General features: G+C 44.3%; 2 protein-coding genes across 3 annotated transcripts; both read left to right on the top strand.

The window, feature by feature from the left end:
• Positions 1-181: 181 nt before the first annotated feature.
• Positions 182-13,208, top strand: LOC124000189 (keratin, type I cytoskeletal 50 kDa-like). 2 transcript variants are annotated; one of them, XR_006832553.1, is made up of 8 exons: positions 182-682; positions 1,557-1,639; positions 1,791-1,947; positions 2,078-2,239; positions 2,353-2,478; positions 2,690-2,910; positions 3,024-3,244; positions 13,084-13,208. XR_006832553.1 is itself a non-coding variant. In XM_046306389.1 (7 exons), exons 1-7 carry the CDS (start codon positions 224-226, stop codon positions 3,154-3,156), a joined length of 1,341 nt encoding a protein of 446 aa, XP_046162345.1. In that variant the 5' UTR covers positions 182-223; the 3' UTR covers positions 3,157-3,449. The 2 variants fall into 2 exon arrangements, 1 of the variants encoding a protein (XP_046162345.1); XM_046306389.1 differs by lacking the exon at positions 13,084-13,208 and having other exon boundaries at positions 3,024-3,449.
• Positions 13,209-13,608: 400 nt separating this feature from the next.
• On the top strand, positions 13,609-16,933 carry LOC124000190 (keratin, type I cytoskeletal 50 kDa-like). Its single transcript, XM_046306391.1, has 7 exons — positions 13,609-14,010; positions 15,223-15,305; positions 15,461-15,617; positions 15,713-15,877; positions 15,995-16,120; positions 16,239-16,462; positions 16,597-16,933. The coding sequence occupies exons 1-7, from the start codon at positions 13,624-13,626 to the stop codon at positions 16,685-16,687; spliced, it is 1,233 nt and encodes a 410-aa protein (XP_046162347.1). The 5' UTR covers positions 13,609-13,623; the 3' UTR covers positions 16,688-16,933.
• The last annotated feature ends 3,839 nt before the right edge of the window (positions 16,934-20,772 follow it).

Below are 20,772 nucleotides of genomic sequence, written 5' to 3'. Positions count from 1 at the left end.
TACCCAGACTAGGGTATACTACTATCTCTATGCCCCTACCTACCTGCTTTATTGACAGGTTTATTTTTTTCCCCCTGAGTTACCGGTATTGTGCTGTATGGATGGAATTTTCCACACATTCACCTGTGTATAAACCTCAAACCCCCTCTCCCTCCCTCATTGTCTGGCATAAAAGGAGCAGTGTCCAACTGCTCTGCACTCATTTCCCTCCAGCCAGAGCAGTATGACAGCAGCCTCAGTAACCATGACCTCCTTCTCAAACCGTAGCTTTGTGGCCTCTGGTGGAGCCATGAGAATGGGCTATCCTCACTATTCCGGTGGTAGCATGGGAGGTGGCCAGATCAGCGCCATGGGGGCCGGCAGCGTGTACAGGGATGCAGGTGGCTCCGGGGTGCGCATCTCCAATGCCTCTAACACTTACTCTGCTGGTGGTGGTTTTGGCATGGGTGGTGGGGCTGGTGGCTTCAACGTGTCTGACTCTGTCGATGTGAACGAGAACAAGAAGGCCACCATGCACAACCTGAACGACCGTCTGTCCTCCTACCTGGACAAGGTCCGCTCCCTGGAGAAGGCCAACGCTGATCTGGAGCATAAGATCTGCATGTTCCTGGAGGCCAGGACCAAGACAGAATTTCATGACTGGACTGCCTTCAAGGTTACCATCCATGAACTCCAAGATAGGGTAAGGCCACCAATTCCAGGCTTAGATACTATAAAATGAACATCTGGCAGAAAGTAGTATATAGCAAAGAAGTAACATTGTACATAGGAAGACAGATTAGTGTAAAGTCCATGAGAGAGGTCAGTTTAAAGCAATGACAAACTAATAAAGGTTTATTTATTTTTAAGGGTGTTGTTGTAGAGGGGTGCAGCCATTCTTTTTTAGGAATGGGCAGTTGCTCAGATTTTGACTACTTGTCCCAATAACGCCCAATGTCTGTGAATATGAGCTGCATCAGCTGAAAGATATTCCAGACAAAGTTTCCCGTAAGGAGTTTTTTTTTGTCTTGTGTCTCGAGCCACACCCAAACAGAGCTCCGCAGAGGCAAGACGTTTTCACTAAGGATGAGGGTGTATTTAGAAAGGGAGACCTCAATATTTACCTGAGGAATAAAGGTACGCTAGATTTTCATATTTTAGCTGTCAGTATGTGCATTATAGCTAGTTTTGCTAACATGCTTAAAAAATAAAAAATAATGTATTTTGTCATTATCAGTTGCATGTAAGCAGATACATTTTTGTCCAGTGCAACCACAAAGCCTACACGGAAATGCCTCTTTCGCAATAGATTTTTCCTATTTTTTGACCTATAGTGATCAACTTTCCATCAGATGATCGCAGCTATTTGGAATCGCCATTTTGCCCTCCGCTGTCTTCTATTCCATTGTGAAGCTTTCACTGTGGTGTATTTACAGAGCTCTGTTCTCTTAACGTTGGATACACATCACTACACCCAGCCAAACAATGCTTCTGGTACACAGAAAAATGTCTATGTGAAATCTGATCTCAGTAATCCACCCATAAAATTGGAGACATACCTCTGTGCCCTCTTTCAGATCGTTGATGCCACTCATTTGAATGGAGGAATCTACCTGGCCATTGACAACGCTAAGCGGGCCACAGATGACTTTCAAGCAAAGTGAGTCTGAGAATAATAATAACTTTCATGTTGTGCCTAGATAGATTATTCTCAAAATGTATTATACAATAATGTTGAAATCAAATCACTAATTTAGACAAACATAAAAAGTTATAACTAAGAATCTTGTTGATGCATTAATGTTACTAAGGTATGAGAATGAGCTGGCTATGAGGCAGGCTGTGGAGGCCGACATCAGTGGGCTGAGGAGGGTGCTGGACGAGCTGACCTTGGCCAGATCTGACCTGGAGATGCAGATCGAGGGGCTTAGAGAGGAGTTGACCCACCTCAAGATGAACCACGAGGAGGTGGGTTTGACAAAGACCTCAAGCAGAGGCTATGGGATGAACGTTGCTATGAATCAACATTAGGCTACTATGTGATGATGACGCACAGGATTGAATACTGACCAGATATATGTTAATACTTTGTTCCCAGGACCTCTTGGCCATGCATAATCAGATGAGCGGCCAGGTCAACGTGGAGGTGGACGCTGCACCACAGGAAGACCTCACCAAAGTCATGGCTGAAATCCGCGACCACTACGAGGCCGTCGCTAACAAGAACTGTAAAGATCTGGAGGGCTGGTTCAATGCCAAGGTTATACTGCATCCTTTCTTTTTGGCCAATAACATGTTTATGTTTCCCAGTTATAGTCTTCAGTGAATGTAATCAGTAATGACCCCCTACGGTATAATGTCTTTCATTCACAGTCAGAAGAAATCAACAATGTTGTGGCAGTCAGCACAGAGAACCTCCAATCATCCAGATCTGAAATCACTGAAGTTAAGCGCACACTGAAAAGTCTAGAAATCGAACTCCAATCTCAACTCAGCATGGTGAGATAAAAAACAGTCTGTCTGTCTGTCTGTCTGTCTGTCTGTCTGTCTGTCTGTCTGTCTGTCTGTCTGTCTGTCTGTCTGTCTGTCTGTCTGTCTGTCTGTCTGTCTGTCTGTCTGTCTGTCTGTCTGTCTGTCTGTCTGTCTGTCTGTCTGTCTGTCTGTCTGTCTGTCTGTCTTTCTTTCTTTCTTACTTACTTATTCCTGTCAGAAAGCATCTCTGGAAGGCACCCTGGCTGAAACACAGAGCCGCTATGCCAACATGCTAGCTGGCTATCAGAGGCAGGTGACCAGCCTGGAGGACCAGCTTGGTCATCTTCGTGCTGACCTGGACCGCCAGGACCAACAGTACAGAATGCTACTGGACATCAAGACCAGATTGGAGATGGAGATCGCTGAGTACAGGAGACTGCTAGAAGGAGAGTTTTCCAGGTGATCCTGGATCTTTACATAAATCATTAAAAAACAATGGTCTTGAAATGTGTGTGCCAAAAATAATTGAGCCAAGGTAGGCCTTTCTAACTATATTGTCTCTGCCTCCACAGTCCCTCAACCGTCACCACCACTAATACCTTTTTGCAGAAGGTGGTAACCTATGTGCAGGAGATTGTTGAAGGCGAGGTGGTCAGCACCAACTCAGACGCTGTGCAAGAGATCGTGGATGAAGATCAATCTTGAACTGGGAGCCACACGGAACAGAACACAAATCCCCTGGTGCCTGCTGTCAACCTTACTCAGAGCGATTAAGAAATAAAAGTGATCCGAGGTGATGAAACTACATTTTTGTCTCTTGCGCTTTTTTATTTTAAAAAAAATGTTTACAATCAAAACTGTTTCCTATAAAGTAGTGACAATTTTGACAGCTGTGGTTGCCACCGAGATGGTCAATACCAATTCTAAAATGTCACAAACACCATGTTTCTTGCCCTTGGTAAATTTGGATCATTTACTGTTATTAAAGGCCCATTGCAGTCAAAATGCGATGTTCCAGTGTTTTATATATATTTCCACACTATGAGTTTGTAATAATACTGTAAAATTGTGAAAATGATTATAATGGCCTTTTAGTGTAAGAGCTGTTTGAAAAGACCGCCTGAAATGTCAGCCTGTTTTTAGTGGAAAGGAGTTTTGGCTGACCTGGTGACATCACTAATAATTAGTCATTAGATTAATAAGAAAGAGAGTTCCAAATCTCTCTACCAATAGCATTTAGTTTTCAGTCTTCCCCTCCCCAGTCAGACCACTCCCAGACAGTCTAGCAAAATGTTTGTTTCTTTTGGACAATTTTAATTGAAAACAATCACAGTGAGGTACTTAATTGTTAACCAGAAATGATTTGATAGTGATAAAAAAACGGCTGCATTGGGCCTTTAATGTAATCTCAGGCATCCTGTCATAGAGCAACCAGGGTGCAGGATGGCTGCCAGGCACCCAGAATAAGTAAGGTAACAAGTAAGTCTTCAGTTTGGTCAGAAAATATGTATGGTCCTGTAAGTGAGTTTGGCACATGCCACAGACTTCCTGTACTGCTGCTGCAGACAACCGATTTTTAATTTAAAACATATATATTTTTTAATCAATAGTTCAGTTCACAATTACACATTTTGCTTTATTTGACAAACATGCAGTTCCAATAAAAGTTATAATTATATATATGAATTAGAATATTTTGTGAATTATGCCATAAACCAATAAATTAATTTCTGTGAAATCTCTTTTCAATGAAGGGATACATTTTACATTTTCTGTCAGCAAAAACAGCACTGAAATTACCACATTAAAAATATTCATAAGACTAGCATAGGGATTTTAATAAATAGAAACCTCTCCTGTTACAATGTCCAAAATAAATTCTTGATTGTTGGGAGGTGTAACAGTCAACTGACAGCAAATATAATCTGGAGAGTGTTACAGTGGACTGGTCAAGAACATTCTAAATTGATAGTCTAGTTTCTCTACTACATTCTTGAATTTTCAGGCTTTCTTCAACATGTTATTTGGTAAATATCCAGTTGTGTAAAAATACTTAAGTAAAAATACTTTGAAGTACCACTTAAGTAGTTTTTTGAGGTACCGGTACTTCACTTTACAACTTATATTTCTATCAAATTGGACTTTTACTCTACCACATTCCTGAAGAAAATAATGTACTTTTTACTCCATATATTTCCCTGACACTCAAAAGTACTTAGCAGGACAGGAAAATTGCCCAATTCACACACTTATCAATAGAACATCTCTGGTCATCCCTACTGCCTCTAATTTGGCTGACTCACTAAACACAAATGGTTTGTTTGTAAATTATGTGCCTCTGGCTATCTGTAAAACACAACAGGAAAATCGTGCCATCTGGTTCTCTTAACAGAAGGAATTTGAAATGATTTATACTTTTACTTTTGTTCCTTAAGTATATTTTAAACCAAATACTTTCACACTTTTATTCAAGTAGTATTTTACTGGATGACCCATTTTCTATTAAGGTATCTTTAATTTTACTCAAGTATGACGATTGGGTACTTTTTCCACCACTGTAAATATCATTGATTGAACATCTTGATATATACATTAGGCCTAGGGCGATAGGTTGAGACTGGTAAAACAAGTGCAACAGAGTGCAAATACGTACTGTCTGTTCTTACAGAACCAGTCCAAAGTTTGGACACACCTACGCATTCAAGGGTTTTTCTACATTGTAGAATACTACTGAAGAGTTCAAAACTATGAAATACCACATATGGAATCATGTAGAAAACAAAAAAGGGTTAAAAATATCAAAAATGTATTTTACATGTTAGATTCATCAAAGTAGCCACCCTTTGCCTTGATGACTCTTGGCATTCTCTCAACCAGCTTCATGAGGTAGTCACCTGGAATGCTTTTCCAACAGCCTTGAAGGAGTTCCCACATATGCTGAGCACTCATTGGCTGCTTTTCCTTCAGTCTGTGGTCCAACTCTTCCCAAACCATCTCAATTGAGTTGAGGTTGGGTGAAATTTGATGCAACAATCCATCACTCTACTTCTGGGTCAAATAGCCCTTACACAGCCTAGTGGTGTGTTTTGGGTCATTGTCCTGTTGAAAAGCAAATTATTGTCCCACTAAGCGCAAACCAGATGGAATGGCATATCGCTGCAGAATGCTGTGGTAGCCATGCTGGTTAAGCGTACCTTGAATTGTAAATAAATCACTGACAGTGTCACCAGGAAAGCACCCCACACCTCCTCCTCCATGCTTCATGGTGGGAACCACACATGCGGAGATCATCCATTCACCTACTCTGCGTCTCACAAAGACACGACGGTTGCAACCAAAAATCTCAAATTTGGACTCATCAGACCAAGGACAGATTTCTAACAGTCTAATATCCATTGCTCATATTTCATGGACCAAGCAAGTCTCTTCTTATTATTGGTGTTCTTTGGTAGTGGTTTCTTTGCAGCAAATCGACCATGAAGGCCTGATTCACGTAGTGTCCTCTGAAAAGTTGATGATGAGGTGTGTCTGTTACTTGAACTCTGTGAAACATTTATTTGGGCTGCAATCTGAGGTGCAGATAATTTACTATTTCTGAGGCTGGTAAAACTAATGAACTTATCTTCTGCAGCAGAGGTAACTCTGGGTCTTCCTGTCCTGTGGCAGTCCTCATGAGAGCCAGTATAATCATAGCGCTTCATGGTTTTTGCGACTGCACTTGAAGAAACTACTTTGAAGAATCTCCAATATAAAATATTTTTTGGTTACTACATGATCCATATGTGTTTTTTCATAGTTTTGATGTCTTCACTATTATTCTACAATGTAGAAAATAGTAAAAACAAAGAAAACCCTTTGAATGAGTAGGTGTGTCCAAACTGTTGACTGGTACTGTCTGTATATATGTAAAGTATGCATGGTGTGTATTCAGGGCTCTACATTAGGACCATTTTGGTCGCATATGCTCCTAAATACAATATTTTGCTATGCAACCTGGAATTTTAATTTGGGAGCACTAGTGCTCTAGCCCAGGTAATACTTTTTGTAATCAAATAAAATGTTATTTGTTCCATGCGCCAAATACAATAGGTGTAGACCTTACACTGAAATGCTTACTTAGATGCCCTTAATCAACAATGCAGTTTTAAGAAGAAAATGTATTAAGAAAGTATTTCCTAAAATAAAGTAAAAAATGAATAAATAAAAGTTCAAAAATAAAAATCTAAAATGTGAAAAATAACAAATAATTAAGGAGCAACAATAAAATAACAGTAGCGAGACTACACACAGGGGGTACCGGTACAGAGTCAATGTGCGGGGGCACCGGTTAGTCGAGGTAATATTTACATTTAGATGGAGGTATGCTGACTATTCATGGTTAATAAACAGAGAGTAGCAGCGTAAAATGGGGGTGGGGGAGGGGACAATGCAAATAGACTGGGTAGCCATTTGATTAGCTGTTCAGGAGTCTTATTGTCATGTTTTGTCATTAATTATCATGTCTTGTCCCTGTGCTTCCCCTTCTATTCGTTTCCCTCTGCTGGTCTTATTAGGTTCTTTCCCTCTTTCTATCCCTCTCTCTCCCCCTCCCTCTCTCACTCTCCCGCTCTCTCTTCTCTCTATCGTTCCGTACCTGCTCCCAGCTGTTCCTATTCCCCTAATCATCATTTAGTCTTCCCACACCTGTTCCCGATCCTTTTCCCTGATTAGAGTCCCTATTTCTCTCCTTGTTTTCCGTTCCTGCCCCGTCGGATCCTCGTCTATGGTTCGCCGTGCTGTGTCTGTGTTTTGCCCTGTCGTGTCGTGTTTCCCTCGGATGCTGCGTGGTGAGCAGGTGTCTGGGTCTGCTAGGTTCGGGTGCCTTCCCGAGGCAACCTGCAGTTCTCGATCGAGTCTCCAGTCTGTTCTCGTCTTTACGAGTAGTATTATGCTTTTTGTTTTGTAAAGTTTCTTGCTGGATTGGAAGCTCTGTTTTCGCCAAGTCGCTTTTGGGTCCTCATTCACCTGCATAACAGAAGGATCCGACCAAGGAATGGACCCAGCGACTACAGACGCTCGTAACACTGCCGTCGAGATCCAAGGAGCCATGCTCGGCAGACACGAGCAGGAATTGTCTGCTGCTCGCCATGCAGTGGAGAACCTGGCCGCTCAGGTTTCCGACCTCTCTGGACAGTTCCAGAGTCTTCGTCTCGTGCCACCTGTTACTTCCTGGCCTGCCGAGCCTCCAGAACCTAGGGTTAATAACCCACCTTGCTACTCCGGGCAGCCCACTGAGTGCCGCTCCTTTCTCACCCAGTGTGAGATTGTGTTCTCTCTCCAACCCAACACATACTCTAGAGAGAGAGCTCGGGTTGGTTACGTCATTTCACTCCTTACTGGCCGGGCCCGAGAGTGGGGCACAGCTATCTGGGAGGCAAGGGCTGATTGTTCTAACAATTACCAGAACTTTAAAGAGGAGATGATTCGGGTTTTTGACCGTTCAGTTTTTGGTGGGGAGGCTTCTAGGGCCCTGGCTTCCCTATGCCAAGGTGATCGATCCATAACGGATTACTCTATAGAGTTTCGTACTCTTGCTGCCTCTAGTGACTGGAACGAGCCGGCGCTGCTCGCTCGTTTTCTGGAGGACTCCACACAGTGGTCAAAGATGAGATTCTCTCTCGGGAGGTTCCTTCCAGTGTGGACTCTTTGATTGCTCTCGCCATCCGCATAGAACGACGGGTAGATCTTCGTCACCAGGCTCGTGGAAGAGAGCTCGCATCAACGGTGTTTCCCTGCTCCGCATCGCAACCATCTCCCTCCTCTGGCTCTGAGACTGAGCCCATGCAGCTGGGAGGGATTCGCATCTCGACTAAGGAGAGGGAACGGAGGATCACCAACCGCCTGTGCCTCTATTGCGGATTTGATGGACATTTTGTTAATTCATGTCCAGTAAGAGGCCAGAGCCCATCAGTAAGCGGAGGGCTACTGGTGAGCGCTACTACTCAGGTCTCTTCATCTAGATCCTGTACTACTATGTCGGTCCATCTACGCTGGACCGGTTCGGGTGCTACATGCAGTGCCTTGATTGACTCTGGGGCTGAGGGTTGTTTCATGGACGAAGCATGGGTTCGGAAACATAACATTCCTTTCAGACAGTTAGACAAGCCTACGCCCATGTTTGCCTTAGATGGTAGTCATCTTCCCAGTATCAGATTTGAGACACTACCTTTAACTCTCACAGTATCTGGTAACCACAGTGAGACTATTTCTTTTTGATTTTTCGTTCACCTTTCACACCTGTTGTTTTGGGTCATCCCTGGCTAGTATGTCATAATCCTTCTATTAATTGGTCTTGTAATTCTATCCTATCCTGGAACGTATCTTGTCATGTGAAGTGCTTAATGTCTGCCATCCCTCCCATTTCTTCTGTCCCCACTTCTCAGGAGGAACCTGGCGATTTGACAGGAGTGCCGGAGGAATATCATGATCTGCGCACGGTCTTCAGTCGGTCCCGAGCCAACTCCCTTCCTCCTCACCGGTCGTATGATTGTAGTATTGATCTCCTTCCGGGGACCACTCCTCCTCGGGGTAGACTATACTCTCTGTCGGCTCCCGAACGTAAGGCTCTCGAGGATTATTTATCTGTGTCTCTTGACGCCGGTACCATAGTGCCTTCTTCCTCTCCGGCCGGGGCGGGGTTCTTTTTGTTAAGAAGAAGGACGGTACTCTGCGCCCCTGCGTGGATTATCGAGGGCTGAATGACATAACGGTTAAGAATCGTTATCCGCTTCCCCTTATGTCATCAGCCTTCGAGATTCTGCAGGGAGCCAGGTGCTTTACTAAGTTGGACCTTCGTAACGCTTACCATCTCGTGCGCATCAGAGAGGGGGACGAGTGGAAAACGGCGTTTAACACTCCGTTAGGGCATTTTGAGTACCGGGTTCTGCCGTTTGGTCTCGCCAATGCGCCAGCTGTTTTTCAGGCATTAGTTAATGATGTTCTGAGAGACATGCTGAACATCTTTGTTTTTGTCTATCTTGACGATATCCTGATTTTTTCACCGTCACTCGAGATTCATGTTCAGCACGTTCGACGTGTTCTACAGCGCCTTTTAGAGAATTGTCTCTACGTAAAGGCTGAGAAGTGCTCTTTTCATGTCTCCTCCGTTACTTTTCTCGGTTCCGTTATTTCCGCTGAAGGCATTCAGATGGATTCCGCTAAGGTCCAAGCTGTCAGTGATTGGCCCGTTCCAAGGTCACGTGTCGAGTTGCAGCGCTTTTTAGGTTTCGCTAATTTCTATCGGCGTTTCATTCGTAATTTCGGTCAAGTTGCTGCCCTCTCACAGCTCTTACTTCTGTCAAGACGTGTTTTAAGTGGTCCGGTTCCGCCCAGGGAGCTTTTGATCTTCTAAAAGAACGTTTTACGTCCGCTCCTATCCTCGTTACTCCTGACGTCACTAGACAATTCATTGTCGAGGTTGACGCTTCAGAGGTAGGCGTGGGAGCCATTCTATCCCAGCGCTTCCAGTCTGACGATAAGGTTCATCCTTGCGCTTATTTTTCTCATCGCCTGTCGCCATCTGAGCGCAACTATGATGTGGGTAACCGTGAACTGCTCGCCATCCGCTTAGCCCTAGGCGAATGGCGACAGTGGTTGGAGGGGGCGACCGTTCCTTTTGTCGTTTGGACAGACCATAAGAACCTTGAGTACATCCGTTCTGCCAAACGACTTAATGCCCGTCAAGCTCGTTGGGCGTTGTTTTTCGCTCGTTTCGAGTTTGTGATTTCTTACCGTCCGGGTAGCAAGAACACCAAGCCTGATGCCTTATCCCGTCTGTTTAGTTCTTCTGTGGCTTCTACTGATCCCGAGGGGATTCTTCCTTATGGGCGTGTTGTCGGGTTGACAGTCTGGGGAATTGAAAGACAGGTTAAGCAAGCACTCACGCACACTGCGTCGCGCGCGCTTGTCCTAGTAACCTCCTTTTCGTTCCTGTTTCCACTCGTCTGGCTGTTCTTCAGTGGGCTCACTCTGCCAAGTTAGCTGGTCATCCCGGTGTTCGAGGCACTCTTGCGTCTATTCGCCAGCGCTTTTGGTGGCCGACTCAGGAGCGTGACACGCGCCGTTTCGTGGCTGCTTGTTCGGACTGCGCGCAGACTAAGTTGGGTAACTCTCCTCCTGCCGGTCGTCTCAGACCGCTCCCCATTCCTTCTCGACCATGGTCTCACATCGCCCTAGACTTCATTACCGGTCTGCCTTTGTCTGCGGGGAAGACTGTGATTCTTACGGTTGTCGATAGGTTCTCTAAGGCGGCACATTTCATTCCCCTCGCTAAACTTCCTTCCGCTAAGGAGACGGCACAAATCATTATCGAGAATGTGTTCAGAATTCATGGCCTCCCGTTAGACGCCGTTTCAGACAGAGGCCCGCAATTCACGTCACAGTTTTGGAGGGAGTTCTGTCGTTTGATTGGTGCGTCCGTCAGTCTCTCTTCCGGGTTTCATCCCCAGTCTAACGGTCAAGCAGAGAGGGCCAATCAGACGATTGGTCGCATACTACGCAGCCTTTCTTTCAGAAACCCTGCGTCTTGGGCAGAACAGCTCCCCTGGGCAGAATACGCTCACAACTCGCTTCCTTCGTCTGCTACCGGGTTATCTCCGTTTCAGAGTAGTCTGGGTTACCAGCCTCCTCTGTTCTCATCCCAGCTTGCCGAGTCCAGCGTTCCCTCCGCTCAAGCGTTTGTCCAACGTTGTGAGCGCACCTGGAGGAGGGTGAGGTCTGCACTTTGCCGCTACAGGGCACAGACTGTGAGAGCCGCCAATAAACGCAGGATTAAGAGTCCAAGGTATTGTTGCGGCCAGAGAGTGTGGCTTTCCACTCGCAACCTTCCTCTTACGACAGCTTCTCGTAAGTTGACTCCACGGTTCATTGGTCCGTTCCGTGTCTCCCAGGTCGTCAATCCTGTCGCTGTGCGACTGCTTCTTCCGCGACATCTTCGTCGCGTCCATCCTGTCTTCCATGTCTCCTGTGTCAAGCCCTTTCTTCGCACCCCCGTTCGTCTTCCCTCCCCCTCCCGTCCTTGTCGAGAGCGCACCTATTTACAAGGTACATAAGATCATGGACATGCGTTCTCGGGACGGTGTCACCAATACTTAGTGGATTGGGAGGGTTATGGTCCTGAGGAGAGGAGTTTCTCGGGACGTGCTGGACCGTTCACTCATTGATGATTTCCTCCGTTGCCGCCAGGATTCCTCCTCGAGTGCGCCAGGAGGCGCTCGGTGAGTGGGGGGGTACTGTCATGTTTTGTCATTAATTATCATGTCTTGTCCCTGTGCTTCCCCTTCTATTCGTTTCCCTCTGCTGGTCTTATTAGGTTCTTTCCCTCTTTCTATCCCTCTCTCTCCCCCTCCCTCTCTCACTCTCCCGCTCTCTCTTCTCTCTATCGTTCCGTACCTGCTCCCAGCTGTTCCTATTCCCCTAATCATCATTTAGTCTTCCCACACCTGTTCCCGATCCTTTTCCCTGATTAGAGTCCCTATTTCTCTCCTTGTTTTCCGTTCCTGCCCCGTCGGATCCTCGTCTATGGTTCGCCGTGCTGTGTCTGTGTTTTGCCCTGTGTGTCGTGTTTCCCTCGGATGCTGCGTGGTGAGCAGGTGTCTGGGTCTGCTAGGTTCGGGTGCCTTCCCGAGGCAACCTGCAGTTCTCGATCGAGTCTCCAGTCTGTTCTCGTCTTTACGAGTAGTATTATGCTTTTTGTTTTGTAAAGTTTCTTGCTGGATTGGAAGCTCTGTTTTCGCCAAGTCGCTTTTGGGTCCTCATTCACCTGCATAACACTTATGTCTTGGGGCTAGAAGCTGTTAAGAAGCCTTTTGGACCTAGACTTGGCGCTCCGGTAACGGAAGCAGTGCGGTAGCAGAGAGAACAGTCTGTGACTAGGGTGGCTGGAGTCAATTTTTTGGGCCTTCCTCTGACAGCGCCTGGTATAGAAGTCCTGGATGGCAGATTGATTAATGATTATGCTTCTCTGTACGGTAGCCTCTGAGTGCCATAGACAAAACACTGAGGATATATTCGTGACCACCATTGTACCATTACTTAACGAAAACGTCTTGTTTCTAGCCTATACCGTTAAAGCTTTATGACTGTATTACCGACACAATGTTTTTTTTATTTCTGTCGTGGATTGACCGGACTGCATTTTACATCCAGTATATAAATCATGTCACAGTCGTTCTGAAACTACTTGCGGTCCCGCTAACTACTTGTAAATAACCTTGTTGTCATCATGTTATATCATTAGCTAGATAGCTAGCTAACAAACTGCCAACTTTACCAGTAGTAAGCAAACATTAATGAAAAATGTTCATTTAGAATCCTGTGTGTGTTGACTGTTAGTTGACAGTATACCTCAAAGTACGACTTCTGTGTTACTTTTGTCGAAGAAAATGTCCACAATATATTTTTTTATCATTTGGATTAAGTGCTGCGCCGTCAATTGAAAAATATTTGATCAATGATGTGCACTGGAATGTCTGTTAAATAAGCAGAAGACATTAATCATCGTGTTTTAAGAACACATTCAAGCTTCATTCTTCTTTCTGATTTTGGCTTGAACAATGCACCTTAACATCAACATTTCTTACACAAATGATCTAGATCACTCAAGGGAGTATTGCACAGAGCTGGAGGATTATTGTGAATGGACCTTTGGGGGACATTGGAGGCACTAAAGGGAACAAAAGGTGGACTGGTCTCAACTCACATTGTCGCTTAACCTGTCTATCAAGAAAAAGATGTCCAGACTCACCCAGATACAGGACATCCCCCCCAAGCCCTTAAGATAAGTAGCCTACTACCTGCACCAAACAATAGTACCTGTTTGGCCAAAGATGCAAGTCCTAAGAAAGTCGTGATTTTATCATGAAACAGGTTAGAATTTAGATTCCACAGATTTTGTGCTAGCTCTCCTCCCTGCCCATACCTGTTTAGTGAGCCTTGTTAATTTGATTTGTTTTCATTAGCTTTTTGTTAAGGTTGGAGTGATTTCACCATATGTCATCTGGGTAGAGCCCCCTCGCCTCTCCCTCATTTCGTAGAATAAAAAGGCCTGTGTCCAATGACTCTTCACTCACTCTTCTCTACTCAGACCAGACAGCAACTTCCGCCACCATCACCTCCTTCTCCAGCAACAGCTTCATGTCCTCTGCATCTATGGGCTCCTTTCGCCACATGTCCATGTCTAGTGGAGGTAGACACATCAGCGCCATGAGGGGCGGCAGCGTGTACGGGGGTGCCGGTGGGTCCGGGGTGCGCATCTCTAGTGCCTCCAGCACCTTCTCTGCTGGTAGTGAGTCTGGTGGCAGCTCCAACCTAGCCGACGCTGTCTACCTGAACGGAAATAAGAAGGCCACCATGCAGAATCTGAATGATCGCCTAGCCTCCTACCTGGACAAGGTCCGCTCCCTAGAGAAGGCCAATGTTGATCTGGAGGTGAAGATCCACCAGTCCCTGGAGAAAAAAGCCACAACTGAGACTCATGACTGCACTGCCTTCAAAGTCGTCGTCAGCAAACTCCAAAACCAGGTAAGGCCCCCAAACAATCCTCTGCGAAACAGGTAGCTTCTATTGAACAGAGTCAGACTGTTATGAAGGGAATGGTAGAGGGAATGTGGAAGAGGTTTAGAAAATGGGGCTTTAGTGTCAGTATAATGTGTGAGTGTCGTCATGCCCTCTGTGCTCCCTTTAGATACAAAATAATAAGCATTCAGAAAAGACTGTTGCTTGGATACATCCATTTAAAAAAAATCCATTTGAATAGTGTTCATTGACATCAATGGATAAACTTAAAGCCATTCTATGCACAAAATGAAGCACAGTGTTTATATACTTCCAACTCTGTTGGATTAGACCCCTCAGTAAGATAAAAGCTGAGTGGGTAATTTTGCATCAACTGTTTTTTCTGTTTCCACTCACTCTGAGCCTCATCTAAACCACAGGAGGTTGGTGGCACCTTAATTGGGAAGAACAGACTCATGTTACTGGAGTGGAATGGTATCGAAAACATCAAACCCAAGGTTTCCAATGCCATTATTATGAGCCTCCAGCCTCCTGTGATCCAAACTGAGTTTCCCTGAGGCCTATAGACATATTAAAAAGGGTTTATTTGGTAAGGGATACTTTCTTTTCTTCATTTTTGGACATAAAATACTTTAAAATCTCTAGGACTTCACCTACATTTTTTATTTAGGAAAGCTATTCCCAAGAATTTCCACTCATAAACAGAGAGGTATACAGTATGTGATCATGTACCAATGTAATCAAGGTTTGAAATGGTTATGTTTTTGTCAAATACAATATCTGTTCTGGCTTCTTGCGTCAGTATAAACGATTTATAATTATGTTCCAGCCCTCTGACCATCTGCTCAAGAAAGAAATTGGCCATGCCTTAGGGGGTAACATATAACTGGTTTTCATTCTGTGTTGTTAAACTTTTGAAAATTACCCAAATAACACCAGGCACTGTAAAACAAGCGTGAAGACAGGCTACCTGAGCCTGTTTCATGTCAAATTGAATGTGTTCTCTCTTTTTGCATCCCATGCAACCCATATTAGCAGATTTCAGAATAGTTTCTGTTTATTTTACAGTAGGTTTGTGTAAATCTCTGTACAGTTGTGATCCAGATTACATTTCTTGCCAAATATTCTTTACATTTATCCCAACATTTGTGATTGGCATTATACCCGTCTTCCTTCTATACCATTGTGACAGTGACATTCCTCCGTGCCCCCTTTCAGATCTTTGATGCCACTCGCATGAATGGAGGATTCTACCTGGCTATTAACAATGCTAAGTTGGCAGCAGATGACTTTCAAGTCAAGTGAGTGTGAGAATGACTGGTATAGCTGTAAAATACATCAGCAACTATCCATTAATGCAACCTCTATGAACATTTGGACAAGGGTGTGGTACATGAAGTATAGTACAGATGTTGCCAAACAAAAGGCAACCTGTTGGTGTTTTGACGTTACACAGGTATGAGAATGAGCTGGCTATGACGCAATGTGTGGAGGCTGATATTGCTGGGCTGAGGCGGGTGAGGGACGAGCTGACCATTGGAGGATCCAACCTGGAGATGGCGGTTGAGGAGCTGAAGGAGGAGTTGGTCCACCTCAAGAAGAACCACAAGGAGGTGTGCCTGAATGATTGTACTAAGTACCAAGTCATCAAAGCTTCTAAGCTGGGGAGGGGAGGTTGACACTTAGTCTTCTGTTATTTCTTCTCCAGGAGGTCAAGGCCCTTCGGGCGCAGGTGGTTAATCAGACGGTCAACGTGGAGGTTGATGCTGCCCCACAGGAAGACCTCACCAAAGTCATGGCTGAGATCCGTGAGCACTACGATGCTGTTACTGCCAAGAACCAAAACGAACTGGAGAGCTGGTTCAATGCAAAGGTACAATACCAGATCTTTTATTTTTGACCAATGATATGATACATTTTTTAACTAATTGTTTCGAATTTTTCTTCAGTGAGTTTGATAGCTTACTATGCCCTTTCTTGTCCTTTACAGACAGAAGAAATCCAGAAAACTGTCGCCTGCAGCACAGAGACCGTCCAATCATCCCAATCTAAAATCACTGAAGTTAAACGCATAATGCAAAGTCTAGAAATTAAATTCCAATCTGAACTCAGCATGGTGAGATGAACTACAAAAACTAAGTTGAATTTTTATTTTTTAGGTTTATTAACCACCAATCTTCTACAGTATGTCACAGCACCTATTCATTTCTCTTTTCCCTATTCTTGTCTAATAGAAAGCTTCCCTGGAGGGCACCCTGGCTGACACACAGAACCGCTATGCCAATATGCTATTGAGTTATCAGATGCAGGTGACCAGCTTAGAGGGCCATCTTGGTCAGATACGTGGTGACTTGGAGCGCCAGGGACAGGAATACCAGATTCTGCTGGACATCAAGACCAGGCTGGAGATGGAGATCACTGAGTACAGGAGACTGCTGGACGGAGAAATGACAAGCAGGTGAGCCTGGGCTTCTACACCTCATCCCGCACAAATCTTCCAAAGTATTACATTCAATTGAAGTAAAGATTGTATGGCAAAAAACAATTGAGCCAAAGTAAGTGTACCTGACAATCCTGTCTCTGACCTTGCAGTGTCTCAGCAGCCACCAAAACACACAAGGTGGTGACTATCATCTTGGAAAGTGTTGACGGCAAGGTGATCAGTGAGACCAAGACCAAGTGAGACATCTTAAAACGGAATTCACAGAACAGAACACGATCCCGCTGATTCCTACTGTCAACCTTTCTCAGAAGCTGTGATTCAATTGGGTTGTGTAAACTTGTATCTTAGGATTTATATACTTCCTCTGATACCTTCAGAGAGATTTGTCAATAAAACTAAGCCCTAAAACTTTTGTTTCATTTTTGTTTTGGTTTGACGGAATCATTTTATAAAATTAAAGCTATCGACAATATAGTTGAGGCAATTAGGCCAAGATTGATTATATTGCTGTTTTGAATAGTTGAGTAGGCTGTATCATGATCTCTATTGAAAAGGTATTATTTTTTATAGAGTATAGCATACTCTGTAGAGTTAGGCTATGCCAAACAGATGAGCCTAGATCCTAACATAATATGTACTAACATAATTGATCGAGTCGATTTCACTGAAAAATGGCAAAGGTCTACACCAGAGGAGGCTGGTGGGATGACCTATAGGAGGATGGGTTCATTGTAATGGCTGGAATGGAATAAACAGAACAGTATTAAACACATCAAATTCATAGAAACCACATGTTTGACTCCATTCCATTAATTCCATTCCAGCCATTACAATGAGCCTGTCCTTCTAATGCTCCTTCCACCAGCATTCTCTGGCCCAACATTGCATTTTTTTTAAACTGCTATTTTTTTGCTCCCTATTGTATGTGGTGTCATACTGTTTAATCAGAGGCAATGCTGCCCTCTTCTGCCATGACAGAGTAATGCAGTTCCATCACTTCTATGGCAGAGGGCTTCAAATAGAAAAGCCACCTGCCTCGTAGGATATGAATGTGATTCAGTTGTATTTTTCTGGCATGGATAGTGTAACTTGGAGCAAAACATTTTTGTTGGGTTGTAAGTAGCCCAACAGTTCAAATACAAGGCCGGAAGCTGGAATAAACTGAATAAACCCAGCAACTGGAGGGCTGCTGGGTTCATATCCTAACAATAATCCTCTACCGTACCTTAACCCCACAACATGCTCGCCATCCAGGGGTGCTACACTGCAGCTTGACCCTGTGCTCCTCTCAACTGTGTGTCTGTATGATGTGTGTGGAGGGTTGAGAAATGCAGAGAGCAGAATTCAAATTCCTGTTGTTTGCTGTGACTACAGACAATGAAGTTGTGTTGTATTATTTTAGGCCTTTCTAGCCTACTGAGTTGAAGAGCTTTACTGCTCTGGTCTGGTAAACTTCAAGAGATTCTGAAACTCTGTGAAACTATGACAGTCACCTTTAGAGTAACTTTCCAGTGTTTCCAGATTTCTATGAAATATAATATAATTAATTAGTGAAATAGTTCTTTCCAATTTTTTGTATTAAGTATATTAAAAAGCATATTTTCTGTGTTGGAAGGGTATGGGCGTATGCCGGTCATTAAAAATAGTCATGCGAGTAGACTGCTGATTGGTCAGCTACTCTATGAGGAAATAGCAAGCATTTTTTAAATGTCTGTTTGAGATGAAAGTTTGGGGTGGGGTGAATTATGCACGCTCAAGTTTTCTGTTTTGTCTAATTTCTTGTTTGTTTCACAATAAAACATATTTTTACATCTTCAAAGTGGTAGGCATGTTGTGTAAATAAAATGATACAACCCCCCCCAAAAAAATCTATTATAATTCCAGGGTTGTAAAGGCAACAAAATATACTCAAAATACTTTCGCAAGCCACTGCAATTTCCCTGGCACCGTTTCCATTTTAGCATTTGTGTCAATAATCCCATGCAAGTTACGGTACTGATATGAGCATTTTTCACACATCAAATCATCTATAAATGACCTTTTTGAGCTCCACAGTCAAATGTAGATACTTTTGGATCTACAGAGAAATGGTTCATGGGTATTAGGTTACTGACATACTCTTTATTTGGATATTGAATACATTGAGATAAAACATTAGGCTAATCACCATTTAAGGATTTGCAGATAGTCAAAATTATAGATTGCAATAATAAAAAAGTTACACAAATTACTGCTTTTGACACATTTTGTTTCCAAATGTTGTCAGGTTGATGTCATTGAACTCGGCAGGGCACTGAGATACCATATGTTAGTGTTCTGGTGTACAATCATTCTCTCTGTTGGAGGTTGTAAAACTTAGTTACGAAGGTGTAGAAACTGGTTTGTCACCTCTGTCAACATGATTGCTCATGAATACAGATGTTTTCTCTGTAGCATCATTAGTATTATACACTTTTACGAGTTCAGCGGTTGGCATACTTTGAATTAGACAGGTCATGCTTGTGTTGCTTTCCTTCAGGTGTAGCCTGTACAACTTGTACAGTATATCCTACTTTGATGAATGATACAAAAGCTCTAAAAAAGGGTGTGTGTTTTGGCATCACCCTCTTTTTCATTGTAACAAACCCATGAAGTTTCACTTGTTGGTGGAAAACTACGATTTTATCAGATATGGTTCTTGTGTAGTTTAGGTATTGCATATGGTAGAAACAATCTTACTTACCTTGAGCATTTCAATTAAAAAGGCCAACCTTACAAAACCGTTCTAAACATAATAATATATATATATTGTTTTAAATCACAGTAAACTTTAATAAGGACTTGCTGTAATGTAACGTCACTCTGGATAAGAGCGTCTGCTAAATTACTTAAATGTAAATGTATACGTAGGGAGTCAGCAAGCAGGAGCAGAATGTGAGTTTAATAATGAAACGATACAAAAGAACAAACATGAGAAGCGTACTGAATGTGAGAGAAAACAATACTGCCTAATGGGGCGGCAGGGTAGCCTAGTGGTTAGAGCGTTGGACTAGGAATAGGAAGGTTGAAAGTTCAAACCCTTGAGCTGACAAGGTATAAATCTGTCGTTCTGAACAGGCAGTTAACCCAATGTTCCTAGGCCGTCATTGAAAATAAGAATTTGTTCTTAACTGACTTACCTAGTTAAATAAAGGTAAAATAAAAAGGGAGAGAAATCAGGGTGGTGATGGAGTCCAGGTGTGCTTAATGGGGTGCGCAATGGTTGCCAGTTTTGTGCAATGATGGTTGCCAGGACCATTGGTTAGTGAACTGGCAACATCAAGGGAGGGAGCAGGACTAGGCGTGACAGTACCACCCCCGATGCGCGGCACCAGCCATAGGAAAAAGCCGGCCACGAGGACAAGGAGTGGGCCGTTCCGGACGGCTGAGATGGAAATCCCGGATGATGTTGGGGTCCAGGATTTTTGCCATTGGTCCCCAAGAGCACTCCTCAAAACCGTACAGTCCACCAGATACTGGAGCCAACCCCCACAACGTTGGGAGTCAAAATTATAAGTTACCTCATTGACCCTCCAGAGGACCTTGAAGGGCCCCCCAACCCGGGGGCTCAGTTCCGGCAGGGCAGTTGGAGTGGAAGGTTCCTGGTGGAGAGCCAGAAGCGATCACAAGGATGGAACACGTTAGCCTCGCTGCGGTGGCGGTCCGCCTGATCCTTCTGACGGTAGACGGCACGCTGGAGCCTCACGAGGGCGGGGTTCCACACCTCCTCTGTGTGCCAGAAACACTCGTCCACTGCAGGGGCCTTGGTCTGGCTCAGAGTCCATGGAGCCAGGGCCGGCTGATATCCCAGGACACACTGGAAGGGAGTCAGGCAAGTGGAGGAGTGGCGAGGTGAGTTCTGGGCATATTCTGCCCAGGGAAGGAACCGGGCCCACTCTGCCTGCCAGTCCTGGCAGTGACTCCTTAAGAACCTCCCCAGCTCCTGGTTGGTCCTCTCCACCTGCCCATTAGACTGAGGCCGGTACCCGGATGTGAGGCTGACCGTGGCCCGCAGCTTCTCCATAAAGGCTTTCCAGACCTGCAACGTGAATTGGGGACCACTTTCGGAAATGATGTACTCGATATCTTACCCCTGTTGGGATGTAGATGTGCTCTGGAGGGCAGGAGTGGGTTCCCTCTCTAGAGTCTGGCAGATGTCCACATCTACGTCCCAAAACACTGGGCCAACAATACAGGAGGATCAATTGAGGGGCAGGAGGAAACTCACAGGGTCCTCCATCAACATGGAATCACAGGGCGGGGGACAGTAGGTTCTCCAGCATTCTGGTCACCAGGTGGTGATTCTC

Source organism: Oncorhynchus gorbuscha, linkage group LG16 (assembly GCF_021184085.1).
Source record: "Oncorhynchus gorbuscha isolate QuinsamMale2020 ecotype Even-year linkage group LG16, OgorEven_v1.0, whole genome shotgun sequence".
Taxonomy (NCBI): Eukaryota; Metazoa; Chordata; class Actinopteri; order Salmoniformes; family Salmonidae; genus Oncorhynchus; species Oncorhynchus gorbuscha.
Note: the sequence above shows the minus strand (reverse complement) of the source record. Positions and strands in the feature narration are given on the sequence as shown.

Bases quoted from the DNA above. Each gene is read 5' to 3' on its own strand.
- LOC124000189 (XM_046306389.1), top strand. From the start codon at position 224: ATGACAGCAGCCTCAGTAACCATGACCTCCTTCTCAAACCGTAGCTTT. The intron at 683-1,556 runs GTAAGGCCACCA...GCCCTCTTTCAG, and splicing joins TCCATGAACTCCAAGATAGG to ATCGTTGATGCCACTCATTT. The intron at 2,479-2,689 runs GTGAGATAAAAA...TATTCCTGTCAG, and splicing joins TCCAATCTCAACTCAGCATG to AAAGCATCTCTGGAAGGCAC.
- LOC124000190 (XM_046306391.1), top strand. From the start codon at position 13,624: ATGTCCTCTGCATCTATGGGCTCCTTTCGCCACATGTCCATGTCTAGT. The intron at 14,011-15,222 runs GTAAGGCCCCCA...GCCCCCTTTCAG, and splicing joins TCAGCAAACTCCAAAACCAG to ATCTTTGATGCCACTCGCAT. The intron at 15,878-15,994 runs GTACAATACCAG...TGTCCTTTACAG, and splicing joins AGAGCTGGTTCAATGCAAAG to ACAGAAGAAATCCAGAAAAC.